Below are 26966 nucleotides of genomic sequence, written 5' to 3' on the forward strand. Positions count from 1 at the left end.
GTCATCTGCAGAGAGACAGTGATTAAACACTTGGGAGATGACGAGGTCATGGAGAGATCATAGAGAGGGAAGAGAAGAAGGCCTTGGACCAACCTGGGAGAACACCCACAGTTAGGCAGCTAGATGTGAATGAGGAGCTGGCCCAAAGGAGTGGTTAGACAATAGAAGGACAACCAGAAGAAAGTTGTGTCGCAGAAATCCATAGAGGAGAGACTAAGCGGTCAGAAGTGTCCAGTGCAGCATGAGGAGCATGAAAAGTGAGAAAAGACCCAATGACAATTAAGAGAGCAGGCTCATTTGAGTGATGAGGCCAGGAGCTGGTTTGCAAAGGGGAGGTGAAAATATTTTTGAAAATAGGAATCAGGAATAAGAGAGGCCAAAGCCTTATCGGCTCCACAGAAACCTCATACTCTTTTACATAATTAAATTCTTTCTTAAAATGAAGTGGGTCAGAAAACACTGGATGTGGCAAACTCACCATAACGTTACAAAGAATGGACCTGATTATGTTTTCAGAGGCAGGAAATGACTTGTTGCTGATGTTGGAGTCATTCCTGAATCAACTGTTTGGGTATAGTCACACCACTGGTTTCTTAGATGAAAGATCAGAATTAGTGCAAAGCTAGAGGAAAGACTAAAAATGAGGAAAAAAGATATGGCACAGGGGAGGTCAATAAAAAGGTCCATAGCCTGATTTACTGAAATAATTATTCATGCCAAACTATATTAAAGTACACATTTACTCATAAAATATGATGAAGAAGGAAGCTGCATGCTTATGGTTAATGTTCTTATATAAACTAGATAGTAGCAGCAGAGCACAAGTCCAATTTAAAGAAAGTTTGGCAAGAGATCCAGCTAAGTTAAATTATCCCAGGAATGTCCAAAAACAAAAATGGAGGGACAATAAGTAGACAAAACAATGGAGATGTTCTGCGGAGAATTCCATGACAAACATACCTTCACCTTCAAGGGCAGCGGCGCCTAACATCGTAGGCCAGGAGGCGCTTGTAGGAAATGTAGAAATGGTGTTAAGCAGAATAAAGATGGGGAAAGAAGCCAGATTGGGCCAAAGGTTTATGGATGTGATCTGTGCTGTAGGAGAAGTAGCTGTGAGGCACTGGTGACCAATGTGAAGATATCTAAAGGGGGAAAGATACCGAAAGTGTGGAAACAATTTTGGACTTTTGTTAATATAAAATAATTGGTGCCTTCCCGAAATATCAACAACTACCAACAGATGATCATTCTTCCATCTTTATGAAATATTTTATGAGAATCATGTATATACAAATCAAGGGCATCCTTAATGAGAGCATTAGTAGGGAACAAATCGGCTTTCACAAGAGATATTCAATAATGGGTCATGTCTTTATCATTTTGCAACTGATTGAAAGATGTAGAGAGTGTAAGGCCCTGCTGCACTCATTGTTTGTTGATGATGAAAAAGTATTTGAATTAGGAGAGCAAAATGCTGCCTTCAAGCCTCTCTTCTGTTGTGCTGCATTCCATCCATAAATTGAAATCATTCGCAATTCTTTGGAAGATATTAAAAAAATAAAAATAACCCTGTTTGAGAACCCTCTCTTTAGAAACATCAGGCAAGGCAGAAAACAGGGGGATGCTTGTTAGCTACAAACATCTGGCCACTGCGACGGAGGAGATCCCTTTTAAGGGCAGAGGAGGACAGGTATCCAAGCTGAGGCCTCCCAGGAGACAAGAATGGGGGCCTTCAGCCTGTTGAGTGGGTGGCCTTCCTGCATGGAATAAAGAGGATGTAGACAAGCATCACTGGGCAGGCAGTTGTGGACAGGTTGTGCTCGATTTCTTTACGAGAGGGCATCCGAGTTGATGAGCTAGACTACAGGTCCCTTTGTGTATTTGAGTTTCATCTTGGCTCCTTTCACGCTCTAGGGCTGGATCAAGCATTTTACTTAATTCTTGATCCACAGGGTCTGTTTCAGGTGGTTGAAGGTGGCAGGTGCCTGAGTGCCCAATCTTCAGCTCACTGCTGTATTCTAAAATTCTATTTGTTCTTGATTCAGGCTGACCTTTACACTCAATCATTCCTAATTATCCAAGATTTTACTGCTTAGTCTAGACACATATACTCTTATCTCCTGTCGAGTTCCTGTCATACTGGCTTATTAAAACTTTAGGGAAATGAATTTTTCCAAAGCATTGTGTATCACATTCTTTCCCATGCCATAACACTGCTCTTGGTGCTCATTCTGCATTGTTCCACAATTAAAGGAAGATAGATAACAGGACTGTATTGTAATTTATCTTTTAACGTTTTGATTGTTCAGTACGATGGCAGGAAGATGCTGTATGAGGAACAGGCAGTGTTATTAGTACTGCTGATGTAGTTATCATTAGATGGAGCCTGCCATAGCTGTACCCAAAAAATCCAAGAAAGAATGAGAGTTATCTTTTTGGAAAAGGTGGAATCGATGGTCTCTTTGCTGGATTTCTCTCTCACTCTCTCTCTCTCTCTCTCTTTCTTTCTCTCTCTCTCTCTTTGTCTCTCTCTCTCTCACTGTGTGTGTGTGTCTCTCTGTCTCTGTCTCTCCTCTCTCTGTCTTTCTATCTCTCTCTGCTTTTCACAGTACTTTGTGGAGGATCTGTGTGTGTTTCTGAAAGTTAGAAAGGCCTGTTTTATACACTTGAGTGCTAATTTTTTGATATACAGTGGAGGAAATACCTTTCCAGAGATTGGGTATATCCTTCTCTGTCCGTTATAACTGAGAAGACAAATTAAGATTCTAATGTTGTTTGGTGACCCTAAGATCAATGAAAAGGAATTTGAATTGTTCAAAGTAGTATTTCCATCAGGCCGTTATAGCCTAATGTCTTATTCTTATTGACTTCATCATAAGTGAAGATAGCAGGCTTTTGAGATGCAGCGTGGCATTATAGGTCCCTTGTAGATGTAGTCTGAAGGAGGCAGAGTTGTCTTCTTTGCACTCTGAAAGTGGCTCCCAAGTCCCTCTACAGGGGTGGAGCTGAGGCTGATGATGAGGGAATAACTGTCTGGAAACAAGAAAAAGTGGTTTGGTCGTTCCTCTTTTGCCATTTTGGCCATTCAGAGAGGTGCTGATGTCAGGTAGTATCTGTGATTGAATCTGTGGGCCACTTGGCTGGTTTACTTTTCATGGAAGGAGTGTTCAGTGGGAAGCAGCAGACCCAGGTCCTGGTCCCCTTGCATATTCCAGATGATAACTGCCATCTTGGGCAAGTCACATGACCTGTTTAGGACTCCATTTTGTCACCTTTAAAATGGGATTATACTAGGTGATCACTGAGGTCCCTGCTGGCTCTGAAAATAATGCTAAGTCTGTGATTCTATAGGCTGCTCATACAGTTCCCTCCATGCCCAGGGGCCGGAATAGGCCTTTAGTGATATAGGTTAAAACCTCTTGAACTAGGGGAAGGAGAAAACCCAAAAATGTGTTGAGATTTTGAGTGTGGAGCATGGGTCTCAATTTTACATGGCTTCTTTTTTGTGCAACTTTAGAAAGCTTAAAAATTCAAATTATTGATAAAATTCACAAAAGCTCTAAGATCCCAAATAATTTTTTGATGGGAAATGAGTTTTCCCAGCTTGTTAAATTATATATAGTCAGTAAATATCGACTGGCTTCTTTCCACATTCACATTCTTTGTATTAGATACTAATACTCAATACAATTACAAGTATCTTCTCTTTTTCTAGAAAAATGTTAAAAATATAAATATCCCACAAATTTAAAGGATCAGAGAAACTCTTAGAAGTAAATAATGTTGCCTATTGGGTTTGGCAGGAAAGCATAAGGGAGAAGTAGATAGGGGAGTAGGTTCACCATTGTCCCAAGGGTTCCTCTGATTCTCTTAGTAAGTTGAGTGGGAGCCATGAGCTCCAGCTGCTGTAAATAAGGCCTAGATTCAGTTCTCCTGGAAAGCAGCCTTCATCTGCTGCTGCTGCTCCTGTAGACCCTGCTCTCTGTCCCCTTTGCCAAGCTGAATTGCTCTGACTCTCCTGGGTCTCTGGAGGAGGGATATTTAGAACTGCCGTGGCAGCAGAGAACTCCTCCCTGCCATTTTGAGCTCATGATAGCTTCATTTCTTCGTGGGCCTTGCAGAATTATCACTCCCTCTCTATTGACTGATCCCCTCTTTCACAAGGCAGCCCTTCTAAGCTTTGTGAGAATGACTGCTGGGTATCTAAAGTGTTTTGACCAGAATAGAGCTCCTAAGCTTGGTTTTTATTTATTTATTTATTTTCTGTTGATACATAATAAAGACAGGGATGTGGACTAAGAGGTCAGACCTTGCCTTCTTGGCTTAGCTTTTGTTCTGGCTTAAATTAACTTATATGCCAACCTGGAGACAGTCTTGGGAACGATTTTTTTCCCCAGTGTTCCTGGACAGAGCCCTCAAAATCACTTTTGGGGAGCCAGATCCCCATAATGGAATAAATGTGTTATAAGAAATTTCTAAACCTTAGTCAAATAGTTATCTGGAATAAAGGACTTTGCTTTTGCCCTGGACACAGAGAATCAAATTACTTAAATTCAACTTGAGCTCACCTTCTTGACTTTCCTTCTCCTCCTTCTTAGCTGAGTTATGATGGCTCATAGGCTCTGATATGATTAAAAGAAGTGTTAGCTTATTGGAAAGAGACTTTTTAGTCACTCTACCCTAGCACCTGGGAGCTGATGATGATTGACATCCCGGGGAGATGAAGTCTAGAAATTGGTAGCAGAAGGACACACGGCAACGCTGAAACCAGATGAAGTGTCCAGCAGGGAGCAGAGATGGTGAGGCCATGGGCCGAGCAGAGTGCCGCCTGTCACAAACAACACACCTAGCAGAGATCGGCAGAGAGCAGTACGACAATATTGTTGCAGGACACCAGCTGTCTGGCAGCTAGGGGTGTGAGCTGTTGCCTAGCCGCTTGTGTTCCCTGGCCACATGGGTTTGTTGCATGTGTTTCATGCGTGTTCCCTGGGCACATGTATTCCCACATGTATACCCTCCTGTCCTGGTGCTGGGAGAACCTGTGGAAGAGCATCCTGTCTGTGAGCATGGTGGAGGGGTGGCTTTGCTTTTCAGTTTAATCGCTGTTTGGTTAAAAGTCTGTTGTTTTAGAATAACAGGTCATTTGGTTCAGTTGTAAAAGCCAATATGTTGGTGGAGGCTAATGAGTTGTAGATGCTTTTTCCCCTCCTAATTAATCCTTTTTTTAAAAAAAATTATTTTTAAAATTAATATTTATATCTAGTGGATATTTACACAAGCTGGGAAACCTCATTTCCCATAAAAAATTACTTGGTACCTCAGAGCTTTTGTGAATTTTATTAATAATTTGAATTTTTAAACTTTCTAAAGTTACATGATGTATATAATATATTGTAGTATATATAAAATAATGAGAAATAATTTAAAAATTATTTTTAAAAGTAAAATTTTCTTTTTCATGATGAACTTAACAATCATTATCAAAATGAGTGTTGACCCAAAGAGCATCTTGCTGCTCGATAGGGTTTCTGGACGCTCATTTGTAAAGGGGATGCCCCAAAAGCTACATTGACAAAACACACACACAGATATTGCTGCAGAGAACACAATAAATTTCCACAAAATGAAATTTTTATGTAAATTAAATTTTTGTAAAAAACTATCATAAAAAGGTCAGTAAAAGAAATCTGTGGTAAATCCTTTTGTAAACAGGATGTTTCCCTACTTCTTAAACCTGGATTTTTCACAGTTTGAGTATGCCTTAAATGAAATACTCCTGCATTTTCAATTTAGACAAAGAAATCTGAGGGGTTTGTGGGAGTAGGGAACATTAGTATCTTTTTAAAATTAAATTTTATTTTATTTTTGCTTCCAAATTCTCTTCTTCCTACCTCCCCTTCTCCTACCCATTGAGAAGGCAAGACAAATGTAGCCTCATACAAATATGTATAGTCATGTAAAACAAATTTCCATATTAGCTAGGTACATGAATATCTAAATGAAAACTATCGTCCCTTGTAGCTCTGATATCCCAGATTCTAGCATCTTCTCCCCAAGCCAATCTCCCAGCAGACACAAGAACTTCCCCTACAGAATTCATCTGTGGTTGTCATGTAGAGAAGTGAGGCTTGTTTTCTTTCTTTCTTTTTTATTTAATTTTTTTTGGGGGGGGGCTGGGCAATGGGGTTAAGTGACTTGCCCAAGGTCACACAGCTAGTAAGTGTTAGGTGTCTGAGGCCGGATTTGAACTCAGGTCTTCCTGACTCCAGGGCTGGTGCTCTATCCACTGCACCACCTACCTGTCCCTTGTATTCTTTCTAATAGTCATTTCACCATACCTATATCAGAAAGTGAGTTCCTACAAGGAAATAAATGAAATGCTCCCTAGTGAAATATGTATCCCCAAAGATTGTGAGGCCATTTGATTGGCATGTTTATATTGTATTTTCATCACAGGCTTCAGTAGAAATAAGATAAGCATATGCCACCCAATGTGTGTTCAACTGATACCTTGGAGAGAGAGCTTCCTATAAGGATTCCATTGCATTGCTGAGAAACCAAAAGTTAACATATTGTATTTTGGATACCTTATGCATAATGCCTTAGCTCAATTAGGTGTCATCCTGATTAATTTTATGGAAGTGCTAGGTAATTTGTCCCCCCATTGAGCATGTTACACTCTGAGCCCCATCTTAGGCTAACTTCAGGTGTTTTCACACCTGGACTAATTTTATGCCATATTTCAATGATCAAAAATATTTGAGAAGTAGATAGCAGATCATAACATTATTATTCAGATAATTGACTAATTTCCTGAATCAGCTGTTTGTTTATAGTTGGGCCATTAACTCAGTATACCGAAGAGCAGAATTAGTAAAAAGTCAAAACAGTATTAATGAGAAAAAGATATCACATGCAATTGGAACAGCTCAGTCCTTAGGTATTTAAACTAGTCATTCATAATGAAATTAGTAAAAATAAGTAAAAAAAATTAGAACAAAGAATAATATTGAGTAAACGATATCACATGCAGTTGAAACAGTTCAATCTATAGCTATTTGAACATTTAAATAGTTACTTAGTAGCTATTTAAATGATCAGTGAGTAATGAACAGCAGAAATGACATCGATGCTGATTACAATAATTTTGTATAGCAGTTTTAACTAATATAAATGAGTTGTTATAACAAGGAGACCAAAAGAGCCTAGTCAGCATAACCTAGACTTCCTTGCTAAATAGAGACGGTGGTCAAAGGTAACACTGGTTTAGAATATTAATGTCTATGTAAAAGTCTTATGAAGAAGAATGATGGATAACTATGAATAGTATTGTCATAGAAGCAGAGAGAAGTCGTGGAAGGGCAAACCCATTTAAAAAGCTTGGCATTATGTCCAAGGAAGTAAAGTTCTCCAATGTGTTATGACTTTCTTCGATTTGCATTTTAATTATTTTTTTCTGTTGTCTTTGTGAATTTCCCTGTTTGTTTATCTTCTTCTGTTGGGCTTTTTTTTTTTTTGGTCTTTCCCCTCTCCTCTTTGCCTCTGGTGTTCCTCTTCTGTCTTGGACCTACCCTTCCTTCTTTCACTGCCCTGTCTAACATTCTCCTGGTCCAGCCTCTGAGGCTGCACCTCCTCAGCTGCCCAGCCTTGGATGGTTTGGGGGTCCAGGTCCTTCCTTGCCCAGAGTAAACTCATCTCAGCTAAGGCTGCTGATTTCCTTTCCCTTACTCACTGAATCCCCTTCCCTTTGACCAGTTCTGGCCTGTTCCATCTCTGCCCCTGTGTCCCCTCCATCGATTATTTTTCTTCAAGTGGCGAGCCAGAATCAGAGTTTTCTGTCCCTTAGGGCTGTGGGTGGGATTCAGACCTGAATCTCTGTTATGGAGAAAAGTAATCTGTATTCCCACAGCTGGATCCTGAGACACAGGCCTGTGAGGTTGGCTGACCCTGCCTGCTGTGTGATGGGGTGTGATGGGGATCTGAGGGTGCTGACAGTGGAGGGGAGTTTTCAATATTAAAGTTCTCTAGTGTTATTTCTTTTCTTATCTTCTGGCGTCAGCTCTATTTGCTACAAATGAGGCCCTTCTTTGGGAGTATCGAGGTGGTGTGTTAGGTAGACTATTGGACTTGGAGTCAAGAAGACTTGAGTTCATATCCTGCCTCGATAGGACCTTGGATAAGTCCTTTATTTAAACACTTCCATCTTCAGCTTCCTCATCTGTAAAATCGGAATAACAGTAGCACCTACCTCCCGAGGCTGTGAGGATCCAATGAGATCACATATATAAAGTGCTTTACTTTTACGTATGTAAAGTGATGCAGCCTTATGGAAATGATGACTGTAGCTCTTATTAGCTATTCTTCTGAGTTTCTCTGGTGTAGCAGACTCCTGCGTCCACTACGATGTTTAATCTCCAGTGAGGTGAAAAAGAGAGAAAAAGAGAAAGAGAGAGAGAGAGAGAGAGAGAGAGAGAGAGAGAGAGAGAGGAGAGAGAGAGAGAGAGAGAGAGAGAAAGAGAGAGAGAAAAATCATGCAGGCCAGGGGGTAGCAAGTTATGAACAAGCTTCCTTTATTGATCTGAGGGTTAGGGTTATTATACCCCATTCATGGGAACAGAACCCAGAGTGGAAAAAGCCAAGTATCAACAATTAATTTTTCTCATGGTAACGGTAACTGGGGGGTTTTCCCCCAGAGTCGACTCCTTGCTTCCCGATTATCTTTCAAGGTTTATTGAAAATCCTTCATCCTCTCAAGGGACAGACAGCACCTGGAAGAGGTCGGAGAGCCTACGTTCTGACCAGAGGGCTCTTAGATAATGGACAGGAACAGGAACATCCTGACATGACCTATATCCTCAAACCCATCAGTGCAAGCCCTCAACAGTCTCCCCCCTCTGACTATTTAACTTGAGAAGATGAAGGAATGAAAAAATCTCACCTAAAGTATGGCGAGTGTATTTTAACAAGCAGGGAAGGAGGAAACACAAAATTAATACAAAACATAGCCAAGGTAAAAAATGTAATAGCAAACTTAATACATTCTTAAAAGGATTAAGTTGACCGATCCAATCTAACAATTTGTTTGCAATATCTTTAGGATCAATACCGTCAATACGAGAATCAGCAATTTCATGTTGTATTTTGGATAGCTGATTATTGTCCCAGGTGATATTGTCACAGTGCCATGCACCTTGGAGCTTATTTAATATTTGTTCAATAGTTATATTAGTAAAGTTTGAATACACATATGGAGTTACACAGATAAATGAGTAGAGATAATCACATTTCAAATTGAAGTGTATTTCTAATTGTTGTTATGTTTACCTAATGCAATTACTGATTGTTCTAAAAGATCCAATTCTTGTTGCACCATAGTATCTACATAAATTTAATATTGTAAAATCGTAGGCCAATTGTTAGCATACTGAGCAGCTCAAAATTGGCAGTAATATCATGAAGGGTATTAATATTGAGGGTAATATTAGAATTGTGCCATGCCCTCAAGAGGCGGGTAAGTCTCTTGTCTCATGAAGCATCATAGGGTAGCAGGGTAATGTAAATATTCTATAATCACATTGCAATCGCAACCTTGTTTTCAAGGGTTCTAACTTACAATGCTGATTGCTCTAATAAATTGACTTTATACAATAAATCAATAGCTTCTTAAGCTTTAAGTATTAAACATTGCTAAGTAATATACAAATTATGCAGTTTAAATTTTAGATTGAAGCACAATAGATAAAACAGTAGTAGATGCAATAAAAGAAGCAACAATGATTGAACCAATAATAAGGAGACCAATAAATTGTTTTGATTGACTTGAGGAAATAATAATTTAGGAGCATGTTTTCCAGAGCTCTGGAACTATTCATGTGAAATATTAGTAGGGAAAATAATAAATGATTATTGTTTTACCAAAAGTACAATATAGTCATTATGATCAATATATTGTTTGAGAGTACAATTGACACAAGTAACATTCCAATTCAAAAATAGCATTAGATTGAATAAAATTTACATAACCATTAGACAAACGGGTATTAACAAATGATGTAACAAAGAAAAGACATGATTCAATATTGTTGCTAAATTTTGAAAAACATATAGGTGTCCTGGATGCTAGAGATCTGAGGGTAATCAATAACATTGACTTTGTCCTGGAGATAGGGATCTTCTTGTCTTCCTAATATACAGGTGTTATTAGTATATATATAGTCCCAATTTGTCCATATTTGTGATAGGTTGCAACCAGGATGGAAAAGGAAAAAGAAGTCCAGTGCTGAGCATTCTGTACATTACACACTTGAGCAGAAAGTAAAGCTACTATTGCTAAAAATACAAGTTCAGGAGTCTCTTATCACTCGATGAGAGGGAGCTTTCACTTGACCTCTAAGTGGGACGGCGACTCGTTACTGTAGATTGGCTCTTTCTGTGCTTCCCCTGAATTCTCATACTCTGCATTCGAGCTGTGAGTTGTTACATACGCTCTGACATTTTTCTCTGGTATCCAGGCAGGTTTATCAAAGTTTTCTGAAAAATATAAAAGCACACCCTCATCCCCTCATTAGTAGTGGATCCGGTAATGGATCCGGGCCTCTGGATGTTTTTAGGCTAAGGTGTACTCATCTTTGTTAATATTTAGAAAATTAATAGCCAATTGTAAAAAATATAACCAATTATCAAAAATTAATAGCCAATTGTCGATAAGGGGCAATAGCCCAGATTCCCCCTTTTTTGTAAAAAAAATTTTTAATATTTTTGTTTTTAATTATATAACATATTGGTGATTAGAGAAATGTAATAAAAAGAATAAATAGAAGAAAATGTTTAGTAACATATGTAGGAGTATTATTTATTTTAATTTGTGTAAGTACACTCAAAAATTGTGAAGGCTTATAAAATATTATTGATTACATGTTTTAATTGCTTCACTTGTTTGAAAAGTGGCAAAAATGAAAGAAGAAAAAATATCAATTATAACATGAATATAAGAAAGCTTTTCAACAGAAGGCATGTAAGTTACATTCGATTGTCAATTATGTTTGGAGAAAAGCCTTTTGATATATCTATGAAATAGGCTATTAATTTTAAAAAAATAGTCATTATTCTTTATACAATGTTTGTAATACTGTAGGAGTTTATTTAAACATAGTCCCAAAATATTTTCTTCTCAATAGTTAAGGTGGTTGTATTGGCAGAATATAGTCAATAAAAGGCTCAATAAAAACTTAATAAAAGGTCAAGTGTTAGCAATTAATAACTTGTAAAAGTGTTGGGTAGAATTGTAATTAAGAATCAATAATGGTATTACTTTTCAGTAAAAAGTCTGGACAAATTAAAATGTACTTGTATGTAGGCAATATAGATAAGGTAATAACATGAACGAAGTGAGTTTTGAAGTTTGTATAAAGGGGTATAGAATTGTGTATTAGTAATATATTTTAACTTTGCAGTCTCTATATTTTGAGAGACATAAATAGATTATTTTTGCTAGTAGAAACAATATTAATAGCTCAGCAAAATCCTGTTATATATTTGTATTTAACCCATTGTTGAACGCAGTGGGTGTTGAAGGAATGAGGTTAAATTTTAACAATTTTTTGAAATAATCATGGATAATTAGTAAAAAAGGTTAGTGTTTTAAGAGATGGTTAGTGATTATCAATACCAATATGACCAGAAAAAATAATAACAGCAATTTGGCAATCTTTTAAAGAGGAAACAAGAGTGTCTATTTATTTTTTATTATAAGGTTGATGAATAACTGCAAATACATTTTCTGTAAATTAAAAATTGTAGAGGACACTGGAGTACTAAGAATAGCACCTTGCACTTCTGTAAAGAACTGTGGGTGAAATGAGTTTTAGGAATTATTCTGTTTGACTAAAGCTCATATTTTGCTTTAAGAGTTAATATGCTAGGGGACTTTAAATAAGGATCTTCTCTTAATGTAAAAAAGAAATTACACAAATGTTCTGTAGTAATTTGAAGTGGTGGTCGGAGCCAATTAACATGCTCTAGAAGTTTTTGAAAATCATTAAAATTAAATGCTGTTAAAGAATTAAGAGGTAAATGTACTTTTTGTGGTTTCACTGTTGTTTTGGTGACAATATGACCTAGGTCGGAGAATGAAGATTTTTCTTAAACTTTTTCCAGGGCTATAATAAGCCCAGAGTATTGTAAAGCTAATTAAAGCTGCAATAATAAATGTGTGAGTTCACTTTAAATGGAAGAGCTCCAAAGTACGTCACCATATAATATATCATTTTTAGCTTTTTGTAACGGAATAGTAAAAAAGCAATCTTTTAAATCAATAACTATCAAAGGCCAGGAAGTCATAAAGCATCGTCAATTTTCCTGACTTCTTTTCAATGATAAAAACAGGTGAATTTTAAGGAACCCAAACAGGTTTATTTGATTTCTTTTGTATTTTGTCAGTTTTATGCATAGGAAAAGCACAAACAGTGGGCGGGAGAAAATAACAGCTCTCATGGAAAACACCCACTCTGCAGGCAGCTTATTTCTTCCTGTATTTTATTTTGTTTATGGCGACATGAAGACCTTTAAAATTAGAAAGTGTTTTATGTATAAATAAATATATATATATATACATACATACACACACACACACATATATATACACAGAGAGAGATGTATAATGTATGTGTATATATATATATACACACATATGTATATGTGTATGTATATACATACACATACACATATATATAATAAATAAATATGAGCTTTTGTCCTTTTCATTATTGTTATCTTTTCTGCAGCTTCCAGCCATTAATTTTGACAGTGCCCAGAATAGTGTGACAAAATTGGAACACGCCATCAAGGCTGGTGGACACAGAAGCCGCGGTCAATGGCAAGAGTCAACTGAGGCTATTGAACTGGAAAACTTCAGGTGAGGAAGGCCACATCTGCCCGACCCACAGGTGGGAGCCTTTGACTCATCAAGTGAGCTGAGACTGGAATGCGCTTTTGTGTGGCCTTGCTTTCCCAGCCTTCTCTGGTAGCTTCAAGCAATACTTTAATCCAGGCCTGGGAACAAAATTGGGAGTCATTTCAGGGACCAATGACAGAACAGGGCTGGAATGTTTTTGTACCCAGTGTTGCCATATACACATTGGGACCTTCTTCCACTAAGGAATTTTTGATCTGGTTGGGTCCAATTTAAAATTGACCTTTATTCTGAACAATCTATTTCCCATCCATAACAAAGTAGAACAAAAAGAAGCAGTTAATCTGGGTAGATGTGGTTAATAAATACATTGGTTGTCACAGCAATAGAAAATTTCCACTGGTAGCTATAGAAAAGGTCTCTCTTCATCACTGACTTAGACTGTGATTCCCTTGTCTCCATGTTTATCTCCCCATCACCACTCAGACCTCCTGGAGACTTCTCATTCTTAGAGGCCACGCCTCTTCTAAAAATTAGTTCTCTTAGCCTTTCTAAAGTGCTTAAGCGCCCTGTCACTAAGTGCCACATAAATATTGAACGGACTGGAATGGCCTTGGATGTCCATTTCAAACTGAGAGAGAATTTTGTAATTGTCCAGCACATTCCGTGTGATAGGTACAGGAATCCTAAAAGGTCTGAGAGGGTCAGGTGCTTTCATTTTAAACCTTCTTTCTAAAATTAGGGAACATACACACAAGGAATTTGGAGCCCACACTTTTAATAGTCTGCTCATTTTCCATCTTAGTCTTAAAGTTGTTAATAGTTGATGGGCAAAGCTAAGTATAGGAAAATTCACCGTGGTTTGCCTTTGACTCTGGCATTTAGGGAGTGGGTCATCATGGAGGCAGGCAAAGTGTTCATTTCACAAATGTTTGTTGATTGTGTTGCGGGCACTGTGCTGCGCACTGATCTCAATACAAAACTGAGATGAAGATCTCATCCCTGACTTCATGGGAGTTTTTGCGCCATACCATTAAAGCACAGATATCCTTATTGCCCAGTCCTCAGCCTCCATGATGGCTCATCCTCATTGGATAACCAGCAACTCTCCGCTCCCACCCCTCGACACTGTTTTCTCTTGTGATACCAAAGCTGTTATTATGGTCATTGTTCTAGCTCCTCATCTTCCTTCCACCCTTGAACTTGGGTATCTTCTGTTGCCGAGGTTTTCACTGACTTCTGTTGATTCCAATGACTCCCAGATCTGTTTCTTCTATACTAAGTTTTCCCCACAACTCCCTTCCTGTATTTCATGGAATTCGAGACCCTCCTAGTTGGAAGGGGGCCCCCTCAAACCACCCAGATCGGAGCAGAAGGCCCCTGTACAGCATCTCCAACAGGTAATGATCAAGGCTCGATATGAAGACCTCCAGTGATGGAGAACCCATTACTTCCTGAGCCAGCCTCTGGGACTTGTGGGCAGGCAGCTTTAATTAACTGAAATCTATATCTTGGCAACTTCCAAGTAATCTTTCTAGTACCCTCCATATTCAGAAAACTGGTAATGGCCTCCCATTCCTTACCGAATATAAGATGACATCTTAAGATTATTAGAAGAGAAGTGTTTTATGGTACTTTGTTGGAACCTTGGATTTTGGCCAAGAAGCCTGGTATTTGGGTTCCATATGAATTAAACAAGACCTTTCCTTCTCTAGGCCTCAGTTTCCTTGCCTGTAAGTGTGTAAAATGAAGGTGTTAGCCTAGTTGACTTCCAAACCCCACACAGTGGTTAATTCCATGGTCCAAAATTCCTCCATATCCTTTTCTTTGTAGTGAAATTAGAACTAGGAAATGAGGGGAGTGGATTCTATGTCTTCTAAAGGCCTTTTTTCACCTCTAGAGATATGATCTTATAACTGTTCTCAGGTTCTCTTCTTTTCCTAGGGGAAGAGGATAAGTGTTTACTAAGCACCTGCTACATGTTTGGTGCCGTGCTAAGCATTTCACAGATATCTTACTTGATCCTCACAGTAGCCCTGTGAAGTGGGTGCTGTTGTTATCTCCATTTTGAAGTTGAGAAAACTGAGGCAGACAAAGTGAGATTAAGTGACTTGCCCAGGATCACATAGCTATTAAGTATCTGAGGCTGGATTTGAACTCAAGTCTTCCTGACACCAGGCCCAACCCTCTGTCCATCACACCACCTACGTGCCCCTGAACCATCTCTGTATCGTCTCCTATTTCTTGATTTCCTCTGTCCTTGGAATGACCGTGTCCTCCCTGAGTACTAAAGTTCCTTTCTTCTTTTGATGCCCACAGGGTAAAACCATAGATTTTTCCCTGAAGCCTTTCCCCTCCTCTCGCCACTGTTCTCCCCCACTTAATTTCTTCTTTTTCACATTTTCATAGAACTTTGAAATATGTCTTCTTTCTATAATTTCCCCTGTGACAAATTAAAGTAGTTCAGTGACTGTAAGTCACCCACAATTCTGACCCTGGTAGGCTTGTTATGAGTCCTTTCAAGAGGTGTGAACTGGAGCTAATGGAGCCCTGTTTTTAAAGGAAGAGGTAGGGGCATAGCTGGAGCCGCCAAGCCAGGCAGGTGCAAATTCTGTCGAAGGACAGAACAGTGTTAGGATTCTGAGTGGCTGAAGCAATGCCACCCACTAATCCCTTCCTCCATCCCTTCCCTCCCGCCATTTTTAGAAGCTAAATTTTGTTCTAGGAAAGAGGCAAAGCATTGATTAAATTCAGTAAAGAATACTGTAGGGAATGGAATGGTATTTGGTCATTGCATGGTCAGTTATCCTTTGTCCAGGTAATAGATGTTCACCCAAATTGTTACCTGTGGCCTATTAAGAGCGAGATTCCTTTGGATTTTGTGCTGTGATACATTCCTTCAAAGACACTGCAGATGAACATTTAAGACGTTTTTCTCTTTGTTTTGCTTCAGCATAAACTATAAGAATGAAAGAAATTTTAGCAAACATCCACAACATAAACTGTTTGAAGAGATCTTTACAGCATTGGTGAAGAACAGACTTATATGCAGGTAAGGCTGACTAAGAAGACAAGGGAGTGGGAGCATGGAGGATGTGTACCCTGACTTCTGCCACTTGGTTTTAGGGCAGTTTACGGAATCAAACATTTTATATGCTAGAGCAATTGGTAATAAGATGTTGAGCAACAGTTCAGTCGTTTCCAGTCATGTCTGATTCTTCATGACCCCATTTAGGGTTTTCTTGGCAAAGATGCTATAATAGTTTGCTATTTCCTTCTCCAACTCATTTTATGGATGAGGAAACTGAGGCCAGCAGGGTGAAGTGACTTGCCCAGGGTCACACAGCTAGTAAGTGTCTGACGCTGGATTTGAACTCAGGAAGATGAGTTTTCCTGACCCCAGGCCCAGCACTCTATCCACTGTGCTACCTACGTGCCAAAGTGATAAGATAAAATAAAGATTAAGTCTCTGAAAGGAAAGCAGGAGAGGATAGTTTTCAGGTGCTTGCCTTTGGCTACTTTTGGGCACTGTATTTGGAAGTTTAAGAAAAAAGGGAAACGTTGAATTCCATGAAAAGAGTATGCACATTTGGCCTTAGAGAGCCTTTCTCTCAGTTCTAAAGTGAAGGAAGAATAGGTTGGTCCTTGTGTAAAGAACATTGGGTAACATAGTACACTGTTCGAATGGATGCATCTTTCTATTCCTTAGGAGGAGTGAAGGCATTGGATTCTTGCTTTGTGAATATTTTTCTCTGCTGTGCTGACATCCTAGAGTCCTGGGAATTTACCTTTTAGTAATGTGATGATATAGGGAGACTGCTCAGAGAATCTAGACAACATTTAAGGCAAAAAATTGGAAGCTAAGAGGAAGTCTGACAATTAAAGAATGGCTGAATACGTTGTGGGGTGTGAATGTGAGGGAGTGCGATGGTGCTGTAAGAAATAAGGGAATGGGTGATTTCAGAGACACACGGAGACACTTAGGTGAGCTGGTGCCGAGAAAAGTGAGCAGACTTAGGAGATCAGTCTATACTATAACATCAAGATTACAAACGTGAACAATTTTGAGGACTTTTGTAGATTAATATAAAATGAAATGAGCAATTTATTCAACAGCTACACTGAGACAATTGTATGAACTGTGATCAAAAGGCCCATTCATGATCTGAGAAGACTGAGGATGAAACATGCCGTCCACGACGGAGAGCTGATAGATGCAGGATGCAAAGCAGTGTGGTTATTCTTGTGTACAGCCACAGGGAGAGTTGGTTTTTCTTGACTCTACATATTTGTTATAAGGAATGTGAATTTTTCTGGTTTTCCCTTCCTCCCTCCCTCCCTCCTCTTCCTTCCTTCCTTCCTTCCTTTCCCCTCTCCTTCCCTCTCTCTTCCCTTCCTTCCTTCCTTCCTTCCTTCCTTCCTTCCTTCCTTCCTTCCTTCCTTCCTTCCTTCCTTCCTTCCTTCCTCCCTTCCTCCCTTCCTTTCCCCTCTCCTTCCCTCTCTCTTCCTCTTTCTTTCTTTCTTTCTTTCTTTCTTTCTTTCTTTCTTTCTTTCTTTCTTTCTTTCTTTCTTTCTTTCTTTCCCCTCTCTTTCCCTCTCTCTCCTTCCTTCCTTCCCTCCCTCCCTCCCTCCTCCCTCCCTCCCTCCTTCCTTCCTTCCTTCCTTCCTTCCTTCCTTCCTTCCTTCCTTCCTTCCTTCCTTCCTTCCTTTCTTTCTTTCTTTCTTTCTTTCTTTCTTTCTTTCTTTCTTTCTTTCAACGGGGCAGAGGGTGGGATGGAGAGAAAACTGAATTCTGTTCATTTTTTAAATAAGATGTAGGGGATTGCTACAGATATGGAGTATTGCGTGCACTTTCAGATGAGGCCACTGTGTTATTAATTTTACTTAATTATTTTACTTTGTTTTAAGAGCCATCTCATGAAATAAATGGGAATGAGCTGTAAATATCTGTAATGGAAAAAAATTGATAAAACTGAAAGTGAAAAAAAAGAGTCTAGAAGAAGAAACATTTAATCTATCCAGGAGACATCAAATGCTTTACTGAGCCATTTATTGGTGTTAGATTGTATGTAAGATGGAATTCTCTACAAGTGCCTATAATGCAGAGATTCCATGAAAGTTAGAGCCAGGCTTTTTTTTTTTGGGGCATCTTTTTTTACATCATTTCCTTTTAACTTCTCCGTACCATTTAACCATGCCTTGTGACAAAGAAAAACATTTAAACAAAATCCACAGACAAAATCACAGTGTCTGAAAGTGCATGCCACGTTCCACATCAGTAGTCCCCCACTTCTTTCTTCTTAGAAGAGGGAGGTATTTTCCGTTGTCAGTTCTCTGGGACCAAGATTGGGAATCAGGGTTCCTTCAGCTGCCTTTTGATGGTTTTACGTCACTGGAGTCACCACGTTTATTGATCTCGGGACTCTATTAACTTTGTTCTGCAGGAACCCATTAAAAGCTTCCCATGTGTTTATGAATCCCTCGCAGTAGTTATTTCTTAAACGTAATACGATTTTATTAAATTCATATACCATCTATTGCTTAGCCACTCCCCACCCCACGGGCACCCACTTTATTTCCCATTTTTGGTGATGACAAAAATTGTGTTGTGCATGTTATGATGTGTGGGGGGCCTTTTCTTCTGTTTCTGACCTACTTCAGGTATATTCCCAGCAGTGGGATTGCTGAGTCAAGGGCATGTACAATTTTCCTCATGAAATTTGGTTTTGCTTTCCCAGAATGTTTCAGTTCACACTTTTACCCACAGTGTATTAGTGTGTTTGTTTTCCCACAGTGTTGATGATTTCTGTCTGTTAACGTCTTTGCTACTTTGGAGGGCTGAGGTCAAACTTCAGAGTTGTTTAAATTTACCTTTTTCTTATTATTAGGGATTCCCTGCTATTTGTGGGTATTGGCATTTCTTCTTTTGAAAACTGACTGTTCATATCCTCTGACCACTCATCTCTTAGTGAATGACTCTGGGTCTTCCGTATTTGTATTGAAAGAGCCAAGTTTTTAGGTGGGCCCAGCTGTCTCTTTGCTGTGAACATTTTAGAGCTTCCATGCAGAGGCCCAGCATGCTTCAGGACCTCTGTGGACAGCTGGCAGGCTTGCTGAAGCAGGGCACATATTTTCCTCAGGAATTTTCTCAAGCATTTGTACGAAGTTTGGCCAAGAACCTTGAGTTCCGTGCCATGGAGCACCACGGCAGCCTGGACGGATGTGTAGGGCAAGAGTTCTGGAATAGCGGTGGTGAAAGAATCTCTCTGAAAAGACTGGCTGTGGGGTGTCTGATTTTAAGGCAGGTGGGCTCTCTCCTCATGGGACTGAGTGGAAAGTCAGCTCTATGACACACCACTGCCTAGGTAAATGAACTGACTTGTGGGATGGGTTTATTTAGCATCATTTATCAAAATGTCAGAGAATCTTTACTGGATGTAACAGTTTTGTGTTTGGCATAATTGACCCAGACGTATCCCTTCTGATGGTCACTAGCCGCTGTTTAAGCCTATTCATTATGCACAATAAAGCCTTGGGGTCAGTGGTGAGGAGGGTGCATCTCCAGGTGCAGTGCATTCCCCCATGGTTTGGATCTAAATTAAAAAGAGGAAGGTTGGAATGTAGGTCTTTTGGATGCCATCAAGGAAGGGAGTGGCAGTTTCCTTAATTTCAGCAGCAAGATGACCACAGGCCCTTAAGATACGTTAATGGCCCCCAGCCCATCTCAGGAGTGCATTGTTTGACTGATTGGTGGCTCCTCTCTGAAATCAAAGACTGAAGAAATATTAATGCATGTTGCCAATAGTCCTAAGTGTCCTAAACTGTTTTCTCGATGAGAAAATCCGGGTAGAACGATGGGATTAATGATGTAGTAAGTCTGCCTGAAGCCTTCTTGCTTATCACATAATAGTTTTGAAGGAAGTCCTCCTTCAGTTGGTTGCCCAGAAAGCCTTCATCAGGTTTCAGAAGGACATCAAATAGACTGATCTATCTATAAATTTAGGGGAAACATTTACTTTTCTTTTTAAATATGGGTTGAACCACGCTTGGTGCCACTCCTAAGCAAACTCTGACTATATTTTTCTTAGGCTTTATTTAATTTTATTTATTTTTCAGTGAACAAAAAAATACATTTTCTCTCCTTCTCACCTACTCTTTCCCCATTGGAAAAAGAAAAACAAAACCCTTCTATATTTCCCCTTTTGCATCTAGAGTCCATCACCAACTAGAGTTTAATTAAATTAAATTATTTAGGAAAGATTGAAGTCCACCCTTCAGGGCAGATTCTAAACTGTTCTGGTGCCAAGTGATTTTTCCCAGGGGTCTTTTTCAATTTTTAGTAATTGATGGATTATTTCAGATTGAGAGTTCTTGGCTGTCAGCCAGAAGGGTAAATGGAATCTCTATAATATGGAGAACCCATCAAACGGCTGTGTGATGTCACTGGTGTAAGGAACTCCCAGAGAGAAATCCTACCATGCAGATAGGCGACTTTGCTGTGATTTATCATCTTAGAGAGTTCCCTGGGGCACCAAGAGGGTGCATGACTTGTCCAAGGTCATCCAGCCAGAGTCTCAGAGGCGGAGTCAGAGGAAGGATTTGCATTCTGATCTCAAAGATTCCAGGGCTTGCTTTCTGCCCTGTTCAGCGCCTCTCTATTACATATTTGAATGGAATTGCTTAAGGCTGGGATTTCCAAGTGTTGGTGATTCTCTTCCTCCTTTCTTCCAGAATATCGTCACCTTGTCTCCACTTCTCATAAAACAATATATGCAAATAATTTTATTAGCTCACAATTTATTCAGATACCATTGAGAATTTATTAGCTTTAATAACATTACATTAAATTTTTAAATATGTAATAAAAATAAAATAGTCGTTGCATGGTAGTCATAGATCTAGTGCTGAAAGGACCCTCAGACAGTAGCTAATATAATTTTTTAGATGAGGAAACTGAGGCCAGTGAAGTGAAGTGACTTTCCTCAGGTCATACAGGTAGTAACAGAAATAAGATTTGAACCCAGGTCCTCTGACAGTCCAGTGCACTCTCCCACTCTACCAGGATATCCTGCAAAGAGAAAGGAGAAAAAACCGATGATGGTGGATGGCCCTCAGACTCTTTACATCTCCATCCCGGGGCACCTCGATTAGGGAGGGGGAAGGGCATGGGGGTGACATCCTCAGGTAGGTTGCAGGGCAGGGCCTTGGCCATCTGGCCTTCACCTGGCCCTGGGTCCCTCCTTCATCTATAAGGTAGTGGGAGGCCAGGGGTGGGCAGGGCTGGTGGGGAGCATGAGATGGGGATAGCAGTGTGCCTCTGACGGAAGCATGCCCTCCCTTTGTCTAATGGGGGAAGATATCTCTGTCTTTTGCAGTGCCTCTGCAGAGGACAAAAGGGGCAGGGGCTGATGACTGGGAGAGGGAAGGAGAAGGGGAATTCCTCCCTGCATTCTAGGGCTCACTGTGTTCTCCTCATGCCATCAGAAGCTGGCTGCAACAGATCGGCCAAGTTAGTGTTGTGTTTGCACCTTTGTTAACTTTGATTTGAGCCTCGAATGCTGAGAAGAGGCATGCTGTTTCCCCTGTCCCCCAGTTTGGAGCACTCTGTCTTATGGGACCACCGAATTTTGAGCTGGACGGTTATTTAAGGGTCACTTAGAGATTCCCCCCATTTTATAGATGTGGAAACTGAGAACCAGGAAGAAAAGTGACTTGTCCAAGTCATAGGCCATAAGTGCCTGAGCTGAGATTGGAACCCCGGTCTTCTGACTCTGTTGCTCCATGTTGCCTTTTCTTCTGTTGTCAAAGGAAAGTTTGTGCTTTTGTTAAAAAAAACAGGGTTTCAATAGCAGTCTCATGGGACTCACATTTGTTAACACCTCTGATGGCTGAGCTGAAAGCCACCCATTGGTATCTTTTGTAATCCATTTTTGAGCAGATAAATGGGTTTGTAGGATTTGGACTTAATGTGTCTTTGATATCTTTGGCTTTAACTCAGTTCCATTTCTCGTAATTTCTTGACAACTTTTCTAGATTGTTTTGGCAGTTGCTATCAAACCAAGGAGATTAGATCATGGGAAGAATCTGGTTTTTTTGTATAAACCAAGTAGCTCTGATCTCCCTGTTTGTCTTCTCATCCTGTCGCGCTCCAGGGTAATCTGTGTAGTCATCATCAATGGAAAGAGGTGAGAGCTACCATTGAGATCGATTCAGTCCAGTCATACATTTATTGGGAGCCCACTAAGTGTCAGACTCTGCACTAAGCTCTGGAAGCTTTCCAAGGATGACAACTCAAAACAGTCCTTGCCTGAGCAAGCTTGTGGTCTAAGGACGGGGAGCGAGGAATGGACTGTGATGGGACCAAAGCAGAGATTAGGGAGAGCGCTTGGTCCGTGTTTAGCAAGTGGGATGTATGAGGTCAGTTAGTGACTTGCTTTTCCAAAGTCTCAAGGGATACGCAGCGTTAACTTGTTAACACACATGGTTTTGGCTTCTGATCCTATGACGATCCTGCTTGAGAAGGTTCAGGGGCCTCCTTACTGTTCCCTGTCTGTCATAGAGGGGACGTCTTCCACCTCCATGACTCTGTACCGCTCGGCCCTAAGCCGAGAATGCTTTCCCTCCTCCTCTCCATGTCTTGGAATTCCTGGTGCCCTTCCTTATGTGGCTCAAGACCACCCGCCACGTATGTGAAGCTTTTCCTTGTGCTCCCATTGGTTAGCGTTCCTTCCTTTTGTAATTATTTCCATACTTTGCATTTGCTTGTCATGGCAGATATGGCCCTGAAACCAGGCAGATTGGGGGTCAAGTGCTGTGTCACTGTTTAGGGTTCTGGGTCAAGCTTTCTAAGATTATAGTTTGCAGAGCAGCTGCTGACCTGCTTTGATAAGAGGGGGTCGCCTTCCAGTGTGTCTGGCATTGATCTTGTTTTACATAGTTGTCTCCATGTTCTCTCTCCTACTAGATGGTGAGCTCCTAGAGGGCAGGGGCTGACTTTTGCACAGTGCCAGGCACACTTAATCAACGCTCTTGACCGACTGACCCCTGGGATCCCAAGTCCAGCCCCTCTCCTTGTCCCTTTCCCTTGTATTTGCTTGTCTCTGTGGAGGCTGTTTCCTGTCTTTGAGGACAAGGATGCTTTTCCTTTTGCCTTGTAGTCCTCACGACCTGGCACGTGGTGCTCACTGAATCAAGGCTCGTTGAATTGAATTGCATCCACAAACTGTGATCTCCTGACTGTACACGGGGTCAGTGCAGGGCGTTCGAGGCTGTCTGGTAGCCGCCTCCTCTTCTCAGACACCATTGTAGCATTGTCATGGTATGCCCTACCCAGGAGGTTATGGCTTCTCCCCCAGTGAACTGAGGGGTTCTGCCGAGATGAAATGGGACCTGAGCTGAGGTCAGTCAGACGACTTGGGTTTTTTTGCCATAGCATCTTTTCAAGACTCTCTGCTCAGGTGTGGAGGAGTTGAGAATGTGTGTTTGTGGAGAAACAAACCATACCAGGAAATCATGGGTTCATAAAATACTGAAGCACATTATTGCTTAGGAAAATAATTGTCATGATTCAGCTTCTTTCCCTCTGAGCAAGAACAGATGTTGTGCTTTCTTTTCAAATGTTGACTGTTTAGTAGAACATAGTTTTTTTCTTATACCTTGTGTGTTGGTATAGTGTAATACTTCATTTTAAAAAACCAGGGCTGTGGTTAAAGACAAAGGTAAGAGGGTTGATAATGTTATTAATAGTCCTGTGAAAACTATATGCTCAGTCATGAGGAGGATGTTTGCCCTCTTATGAATTCGTTGCTGCTATTTTGAGACTGGCCTCTGGAGAATTGTTGTCCTTGAGGAAGGTCAGTTTTTCGGCGTTGACTCTGAGAAAAGCATGCCACCACCAGGAACTGGCCTGAGCACTTTAATGCTGCCATATTTAAATACTTGAGCAGTCAGTGGTGGGGTTGGTGTGACTACCTCCTTCACTGATGCGGATCGCAGCTGCTCTTTCATTGAGTGGAAGATCTTTCTGGAGCTCTTTGCCCCTGTGACCACTGTGACTAATGATGAGGCCCTCTGGTGTGTTCCTGCAGCAAACATGGCTAAATATTCTCTCTCTCCTTTCCATCTGGCATTGAGGTAGTGTGTAGGTGAATGGAGTGATCCTGATGCCAGGAGATGGGACACTGGGTCCCAGTCGTCCCCGACTCCTCATCTGGAGAAGGAAGGGCTTGGGCTGGACCAGCCCTCAGATTCCTTCCAGGTCTAGAGCCTCCATAAGCTCAGACATGTCTTGTCACCTCATCTGTGATATTAAGGGGTTAGAACAGATCAAGGCTCATTCACCTGCCTCTTTGGCATCATGGACTCTCACTCTGGCAGTCTAGTGAAGCCCATGGAACAACCTTGTAAGTATCATGTTTTTAAATGTGTAAAATAGAGTATGTAGGTCAAAGTACAAATGAAACCAAGTTATGGAAATATAGTTATCCAAATATGAAAAATTCCAAGCTCAGATCTGTCCCTGGGACCCCCAAGATGAGAAGCTCCTGGCCAAGCTGTTCTGGCCTATCTGTGGACCCTGGTGGTCTGTGTATCCCACATTAGGAGCTGCTGGCCTCAATCGTAAGCCCTTTTCTGCGCTACGGTTCTCTGATTCTCTTTTTTCCGTTTGCTCAGTTGCAACCTCGTGAGTTCCACAAATCTCTGGCAGTCAGATGTGTATATCATTTTACAGAATACGTAGCTCTCCTTAATTGCCAAAACACCATCTTAAATGCCACTTCCTTGTGGGGAGCTAAAGATTGGGAGACAAGGACCCAGGGCTCCTGCCAGAGGTTAGGAGAGGTCGATGCAGACGGCTCTGACTTCGGGAATGCTATTTACATTGACAATGGCAGAGCCTGTAACTTCACCAAAATATTAATAGCCGTGGGCTCCATTCCCAAAGTTTAAAAACAACAACAAAAAGCTATTTGTTGCAACAGAGCTTTAATCACAGAGACTCTTTTCCTGGAACACTGTTCGTTTATCCATCTTTCTAATAATGAAAATCCACTTGGGGCTGTTGTTTTTAGAAAGAGGAAAAATCCATCCCTTTCACATTCATTCTAATGTTCAAAATACTGAAAGGGTTGTGGAATTTATGTGCTAATGTATTTTTCATCACAAAATTCCATATATCAAAAGGGAAAAGTACCAAGTGCACACATGTTTTCAGAGTGAATCATCTCTTAAAATATTCCATAACTTTCTCAAATAATGAAAAATCATCTCAACAGCGAAGCCTCATTTTGTTACTAGCAGCTGTTACCACTTGATGAGTCTTCTCTCTCCGGGTGTACACTGGCTTTGCTATGTGTTGTATGGTATCTTTAGCTCAATTGGCCCCTAGAATAGAGGTTTGTCTCTATTTATAAAGCTGAAAAGATTTACTTCTGTGACTCTTATCATAAACACAGGCCAGCTCAAAGGTTTGGCCATAGATGACTCAGGCATTTGAAAATGTATTCACATTTGCAGTATTTTTCCAAATAGAATGAGTGTGTACAAAGATCAAAGCATTATTATCCTTCCAGCAACCAGAATCACTACCCTCTGGATTACCAGCCTGCCCTTGGGTTCCCCCGAGGCCTGAGCTCTCTCTGTTGGAATAGATGGAGTAGAGGGGGTGATGCTAGTGGCCATGGCTGTGGTCATGGGGGAGTCTGTGGGGAAAAGGAGCCTGTCTCAGAGGAGCCCGGAATATCGGCGGTAACCACTTGTGACATAGTAGAGAAGAGCTGGGCATTGCGTGACTCTTACCTGTGCCAGAACCAGTTTCCTCGTCCTCTTGGGGAAGGTTGGCACAGTGGAACATGGGAAGAGAGGGAGAGAGAGTGATATAAATATGGACACACTATTTGCCATGATAATAATGGAACCGCAATGGATAACCCTTTCTTAAGGCAGCAACATGGTGTAATGGATGGAATGCTGGGCAGGAAGACCTGGGTTCAAATCCTGCCTTCAACACTTACTAGCTGTATGGTCTGATTCTCGGCTTTCTTACCTTGGAAACGAGGCTAATATAATTGGGGGAAGGAGAAGGCATTGTTCTGGTGTCAGAGGTTTTGTTGTTGTTCAGCTGTGTCATTCATGTCCAACTCTTCTATGACCCCATTTGGGGTTTTCTTGGCAAAGACACTGGAGTGGTTTGCCGTTTCCTTCTCCTGCTCATTTTACAGATGAGGAAACTGAGGCAAACAAGGTGAAGTGACTTGCCCTGGGTCTCCCAGCTGGGAAGTGTCTGAGGCTGGATAAGTCTTCCTGACAGGCCTGGCACTCTATTCACTGTACCACCCCATTGCCCGGGTGTCAGAGGACCTGGGTTCAAGTCCAGCCTCTGACAGGTTCTACCTGTGTGCCCTGGGCAAATCATTTGGTCTTTCCTGGACCTGAGTTTTCTTGTCTATAAAGTGAGGTGTTTGGTCTGGATGGCCTTTGAGGTCCCTTCCAGCTTGGCATCTGTGATCTTATCCCATCATCCTCACAAAGTAGTTTCGATGACCAAATGAGACACTTATCTGTAACATGCTTCGCAGACCTGAGAGGGCCTCCGAGAGCACAGTGGTCATCCTTGATATCGTAGAATATCAAGAAGTCCGTCGAAGTGAGCAGCCCCGTCAGATATGGCTGGATTGGCGAGGATGCTGGGCTAGGTATCAGGAGGCAGGAGGGTCTCTGGGTGCTGCTTCCTCTGTGTGTGTGTGTGTGTGTGTGTGTGACCAGGGCCAGGCTGCTTCATCTCTCTGAGCCTTGGTTCCTTTGTTTGTAAGTGGGGTCGAGAAGGAGGAGATTTGGGTTTGACTCTTGCCTCTGATGCAGTCACTGTGTGACCTTGGCTGAACCACTCGATTCTCTGAGCCTCAGTTTTCTCATCTGTAAAATGGAGATAATAATACCTGTGGTATCTGTGTCACAGGGTTTGTGAGGGTCCAGGGAAGAAATGTAGGTGGAGAGCTTCGCAGGCATCTGGTGCCATAGCAATGAGCTGGTGTCCTTAAGGTAAGGAGGCTGGCCC

General features: G+C 40.9%; 1 protein-coding gene across 8 annotated transcripts in view; it reads left to right on the top strand.

The window, feature by feature from the left end:
* Window positions 1-26966, top strand: part of NEK10 (NIMA related kinase 10) — a 242095-nt gene that overhangs the window by 25284 nt on the left and 189845 nt on the right. For all 8 annotated transcript variants that reach the window (XM_020993333.2, XM_078151319.1, XM_078151323.1 and 5 more), the window contains exons 4-5: window positions 12783-12913; window positions 15864-15962. In XM_020993333.2, the coding sequence (XP_020848992.1) occupies window positions 12783-12913; window positions 15864-15962 (230 nt within the window). The remainder of the gene's footprint in view (window positions 1-12782; window positions 12914-15863; window positions 15963-26966) is intronic.

This window comes from Phascolarctos cinereus, unplaced genomic scaffold (assembly GCF_003287225.1).
Source record: "Phascolarctos cinereus isolate Bilbo 61053 unplaced genomic scaffold, phaCin_HiC Scaffold_1;HRSCAF=81, whole genome shotgun sequence".
Classification (NCBI taxonomy): Eukaryota; Metazoa; Chordata; class Mammalia; order Diprotodontia; family Phascolarctidae; genus Phascolarctos; species Phascolarctos cinereus.